We start from the raw sequence: 6,187 nt of genomic DNA, 5'->3' as shown, positions 1-6,187 counted from the left end.
TGTGATCAGACCAAAAATGATCTCATGTTTTGAAGTTGGACAGATTATAAATCCATGAATCTGAGACTCACCAGCTGTGTGATCTCAGGCAAATTACTTAACCACTCAGAAAGCCTTGCATGATTACTGTGAAGATTAGACTTAATTTTTTTTTTAAATCATGTAACGGGGAAGGTACAGGGCTGGTACTCTATACATCTTGCTTCCATTTTCCACGTTAGTCACTGTCTCTCTGACTCAAGATTCTCTTCATAATAATGATATTTATTTCACAAGGTTATTTTGAGGATTAGATAAGAAACTAAACCTGAAATTATCATGAAATAGTAAACTATTTTTAATTGATTCATTTGCTAATTCACTCAATCAATACATATTTCTTATTAAAGATTCATTACTAAGTGAGATGGGTCTTTATGAAGAAGAACCAGACATAGAATTTACCCTAAATAAACTTTCATTCTCAAGATAGACCCCACTTCCTTAGAAAAGCCCAATATGAGGCAAAAGTGAGAAGTGCTCATCATGTGTTTATAAGGTTCAAGGTAACAAAGAGACACCTCCCAGAAGGAGCCATCAGTCAAGGATCCATGACAGACCTGTTATTTGAGAAGACACCTGATGGAAGGGTAAGAGATGATGGGTAAAGGAATTTCTGGTGGGGAGTCCAGCAAGAGTAGTCACAGCACTGAGAAAGTGTGAGGAAGGTAAGGGAAACTGGACTATAAGTGAGGGATAATCAGAGGGTTGTGATCCATAAGGTTACACAGATGGGTTGGACCCATTTATGGAGGAATTGGGACTTCTAATTTTATAGACAATGGGGAGCCACTGAAGGTTTCTGGGCAGGAGAAGGATGTTGTCAGAGGCAGATTTCTTAAGTATGAATTCAGCAACAATTCAGGAAGGTTTGGAATAAGGAGAAAGAGATCTCGCTAGGAGTCTCTTACGATAGTTTCAGAGAAAGCTGAGGCTCTGAAGGGGATCAAAGGCAGTGAGAATGAAGGAGAGAAGCTTGGAGGGAAGATATTACACAGGAAATGTAATAGAATTTAAGTGACCATGTTGAGGAGTGAAGGATGAGACAGGTGAGTAGAGGTTAAGGGGCGTCCTGGAGGCTGCTGAGGTCTTGGGTGAAGAGAAAGTCAGCAGGGAACTCTTGAGAAGGAGCTGCGTGAAAAAGGAAGGCAATAGAGCCTATGTGTAAGAAGGAGAAAATTAATTCACCAGAACTCCAACGGCCAAGGGAAAGAAGACTAGACTGTGAGGCAGCGTTTCCCAACCTCAGCACTACTGACATTTTGAGGCAGATAATTCTTTGTGGTGGAGGCTCCTCTGTGCATCATGGAAAGTTTAGCAGTATCCCTGTCTCTATCCACTAGATGCCAGTAGCAGAACCTTCAAAGTCGTGACAACCATAAATGTCTCTAGTCACTGCCAAATGTCCCCTGAGGGGCAAAATCACTCCAGTTGAGACCTCTGTTCTAGAGAGCAGTCTGCTGCACATGAGAAAAGCAATAGAACTGGTGGAGGAAAACCTGAGGTGGGGGTGTCTGAGGACATATCTCAAAAACTTGGATTGTGGATGAGATAGGGAGGGAGGGAGACAGCTGGGGAGTTGGTGGGAAAAGTGGGTTCCATCCCCACTACCATCCTGAGCTACCCTAAGATTATCCAGATATAACACCCCTCATGCCACCACATCTGCAGCAAAATCATTATGAAATGCCCATCATGACTGGAAGAGTCAGAGAGTGTGTGTAGGTATGGCCTCATCCATCAACATGTGTAGCTATTCCTATAATTCTAGAGAATGCTTCTGGAGATATCAACTGAAGGCATCTTGTCCCCTCAAGATACCAATATGCTGAATCTTAACGGCATCCAATGTCTGTATAAAAAGTGGAACGTTCATTGAGTTACCTATATTTCTCAGGCTCCAGATGTCTGGCGATACATTGTAGAACCTCCATGTGACTGTTAGCATTGTCTGTTTTGCTGGCTGTTTATGGCTGAGCTGATATACCAGTATTAGCCTCATTTCTGTCTTACAAAACAAATTGACCTTACAAGTTCCAAGAGCCACTAAAAATGATTATGCATTCTGGAACTGTATCTTAATTTGACTGATGCCTCTTTCTGAAAATAAGATCCTTTTGCTAAGCTGGTATTGGTTAAATAAATATATTATAGGTACTATTTTTCAAAATAAAGGTCTGAAGGACAGTGGCCTTTGGTGTCTGGGTTTTTAGGGTGTTTGGCTAATCAATACCCTAGTAACTAATTAACCACATCTGAATGAGAATCAAGGGAGTTCTGTTAGTTTCAAACATTAGATCTTATGGGTCCTGGCCTGTAGACATCTTTTTACTCCAACTCCCTGAGTAGATCCCTTAATTCCTTCTAGGTGATATAGGCTGGTGGATCCTGGATGAGATGTTTGCTGTTGCTTTCTTCATCTTGTCTTTGATGACTTGTCTGCCTGGGATAACCATACAGGAGAAGGCACACCGGTGAGTCAGCCATATGTCTCTACAGAATTTGCACAGAGGGTTCACCTAGTGGGGAACTGAGACACTTTCATGTTTGTAGCAGGCTGTTTTAGGTTGGAATGTGACCTCTTTTCCTGCTATTCCTAGTGCAGTGAAGGACTAGAGGACAATGAAAAGAGAGAGTGTGTGTGTGTGTGTGCAAACCACAGTTGCAATACTGAAGAGCTGACTAATCTGAAATACATCACTTCATTTATTTGAGCTTCAGTTGTCCTACCTGTAAGATGAGAATAATAATGCCTCTTTTATATGAGTTAATGAACATGCAGCAAGATCCTGAACATGCAGCCTTCGCTCAATAAACAATAGTTCTCTTGAGTAATGTTGGACAGTTAACATCTACTCATCTGTTTGTGAATCATAAGAATATCTGTCTCATAGTGTTTGGGGGAGAATAAAATTAGATAATGTATATAACATCATTTAGGAAAGGTGAGACACTGTAGAGATGCTGGGTCATTTTATAGAAACAAGCTTACCTTTTGCTGCGGGATAATGAATGGAAATGATATTTTCATATGTACATTGCCTTTTCCTCAGTCCATTTCCTTGAAATTTTTAACCTGGTCTCATATTTTTTAAAATATCTTCACATTAAGTATTTTGTGGTGCTTAAACAGCTCCTATGTCACCTTTGGGACAGTTTTGAAGCTGTCCCTATTCTCCCAAATATTAAAGATTGTAATTAGAGTTATTTTATTCAAATTCTTGTTGGATGATTCAATTTTAAATCATTGCTCCTTTTAAATGCTAGAGCAAGAGAGATTTTCTTTAAGTAACAGTTCAGAAGGGAGGAAGATATTTTTATAAGCAGTTAATTTGCAACTTGTATTTAAAGCAAATACGATTTTGAACAAAATCAGAAAATTCATCTCTAATAATTAGAAGATAAAGGCGAGGGAACTGTGGAAAAGGAAATCTCTGCTGAGATACTCTTAATTATAAAAGCTTATCATTGTAATCCTTTTTGAAAATGAACAAAGAACCCTGATGTTTGATGAACTTATCAAATAAGACAGACCAGTGAAGAGGCAAATTTGAAGTCAAGGCAAAAGAGAGCCAATTAAATACTTTACAAAGTGCTGAAGTAGGAAAGCACAAGGTCTCTGTGTCTAATGCCAGTGGGTCTGACCCTGGCTTTGGAAACAGAAAACTACGTGGTGAATAACTATAGGTTCAAATTCTGGCACCAGCATTTTGCATTTGTGTGACCTCAGGCAAGTTACTTAACTTTTCTGAGTAAAATGTGGGAGGAAAGTAAGAGGAAGAATTACTAGTAAACACATGAGAAGTACATGGTATGATGCCTGGTTCTTAGTGTGTGTCCAGTGAGAGCTGTGGCCAGTGGTGTTGTGTGAATGTTATGGTCATTTTGGGGGATCTACATTCTTTCTGATGGTTGACAAAAATTAGAACCAATGTATAATGTGCCAGTTGGCATGGATCTTTGAGCTTGGTCAGTGATTTCAAGAATTTAACAATGGTACTCCTTCTCCCCCCACCTCCAAATAAAATCTTACATCAACACTGCTGTTTTAAAATGTCTTTCTCAAAAAACAAACAAACAAAAAACAAACTCATTTTTCTATTAAGACTTTATAATTAAGCAAAATGATAAACATGAGTTAATAAAAATAAAGTATCATTAAAATGCAGAGGTAGATCATATGTTTTCAATGTTAAGGTTCATATAAGATTTTATTAAATACTAGTGGCCCGGTGCACGAAATTCATGCACATTAAAAGGGAGTTAATTAGAGGAAATATTTTAATATTGCTATTTTCCCTTTCTCTATAATAGAAGTGAGATCACCCCCAGCCTTTTCTCTGTGCTGGGTAAAGAGAGGATTCTCTGAGCCCCCTCAGCTGCCCCCCCTGTCCTCCGCTGGTCACTCCCAGCATTCGGCAAGTACAGTGGGCAGTTGGCAGAATGCGATCTCCTTGGTAGGAGGGAGATGTGAAGGCAAAACAAGGGGTGACTAGGTTAAGGAATCAGGTGTCTTAGCCATGAAGGAGCAGCAGCCCCAAGACTGCAGCCAGTCCCGGGACAGGAAGAGGGGATTCCACCTGATGTGGGAGTGTCAAGGCGGGTGTCTACAGGTGCCCTGCACCCGCAGCAGTCCTGGCTTCTACTCTTTCCTTCAGAACCTGGCCAGAGAGAGGGGGCCGCAGGGGGAGGAAGCACCCCATCTCTCAGCCCATTTCATCCTTTTCAATCCAAGTGGCCAGGATGGAGGGCCTGTAATTCTGGGCCACCTGGTCCCTCATGCCCACTCTAGCTTCAGCCCCTCCCCAACCTGAAGGGCAGCTGCCAATACCAGGGACCTCCACTCTTCTGTTATCCTCATCTGGCCTTTGCGCCCCTTAATAGCTCCTCCCCACTCTGGAGCGCCCCTATCCTTCAGGCAGTGGGATCTATTTCTCCAAAAAGAAACTGAGCCCTGATACTTGCCCTCTCTTGCCCCCGCCCACCCAATTTGTCCCTCTTTCTAGTCACACCTGCCAAGAAAATGTCAGGCTTGCTCTCGTAATTCCGTAATTCCTCCAGGGCCGCAGAGATCCCTGCCAGCCTGCTGTCACCTACTTGCAAAGGAGGAGCTAAGTGAGGGGCTCCCTTTGTTTTTGGGAGGGGCCAGGCTGAGACCAAGACTGATTGGGGCCTGAGGGTGTCCCTGCTAGGCTGGGGTAAGTCAGACCAGAGGCTGAGGCTGAGAGGTGGCAGCCTGGGCCTCGGCAAAGGGAGAGAAGGGCATAGCCCTCCCAGAAGTGTCAGCCTGGCTGAAAGGGACTGTGTGAGGTGACCACTTGAGGATTCAGCTGACCACATTTACAGTTAACCTTTGCCTGGACTCTAAGTTACAGTAATTTTATGTCTTCTCCCTGTGCCCCTGCCTCTAAGGCATATGTTCTCATCTCCAGCTTTAAGACTGTCAGTTAGGGATAGATAGGTAGATAGGTAGATAGATATTCATATTATATATAACATATGCACATGTATACATATTATATATGTACTAGAGGCCCGATGCACAAAATTCATGCAAGAGTAGGCCTTCCTTCCTCTGCTGCCGGCACCAGCTTCCCTCTGGCATCTGGGACCCGGGCTTCCCTCACAGCCCTGGCTTCATCTGGAAGGTCATCTGGAAGGTCGTCCAGAAGGACGTCTAGTCTAATTAGCATATTACGTTTTTATTATTATAGACTAGTAGCCCAGTGCACAAAATCATGCACATTAAAAGAGAATTAATTAGAGGAAATATTTTAATATTGCTATTTGCCCTTTCTCTATAATAGAAGTGTCAGAGATGAAAGAAAATTAGTAAAATGTATATGAAAATCTCCCTCCTGTCAGAGTCTGGGGCATGCTGCGGGACCCAGAGTCAAGTCCCTGCCCACCCACACATGCCTCGAAATCGCACGAGACCCAGCCTGGCCAGCCCTACCCCATTGGGCAAGACCCAGACCTGGCCGGCCCCACCCCTGTCAAGCCCTGCAGGCTTGACAGGGGACAGGAGCCTCAGGTCCCTCGTCAAGCCCTGCCTCCTGCTGATCAGTCATTAAGTGTGAAGGTGTGATGACCATTTGCATATTAGCCTTTTATTATTATGACTAGAGGCCCGGTGCACAAAAATTTG

General features: G+C 42.8%; 1 protein-coding gene across 1 annotated transcript in view; it reads left to right on the top strand.

The window, feature by feature from the left end:
* The first annotated feature begins 2,315 nt into the window (after positions 1-2,315).
* Positions 2,316-6,187, top strand: part of LOC102263928 (complement component C8 alpha chain) — a 34,945-nt gene continuing 31,073 nt past the window's right edge. Inside the window, exon 1 of the mRNA XM_014542567.1 lies at positions 2,316-2,513. Within this exon, the coding sequence (XP_014398053.1) occupies positions 2,437-2,513 (77 nt within the window). The 5' untranslated portion in view covers positions 2,316-2,436. The remainder of the gene's footprint in view (positions 2,514-6,187) is intronic.

Source organism: Myotis brandtii, unplaced genomic scaffold (assembly GCF_000412655.1).
Source record: "Myotis brandtii unplaced genomic scaffold, ASM41265v1 scaffold304, whole genome shotgun sequence".
NCBI classification, from domain to species: domain Eukaryota; kingdom Metazoa; phylum Chordata; class Mammalia; order Chiroptera; family Vespertilionidae; genus Myotis; species Myotis brandtii.
Note: the sequence above shows the minus strand (reverse complement) of the source record. Positions and strands in the feature narration are given on the sequence as shown.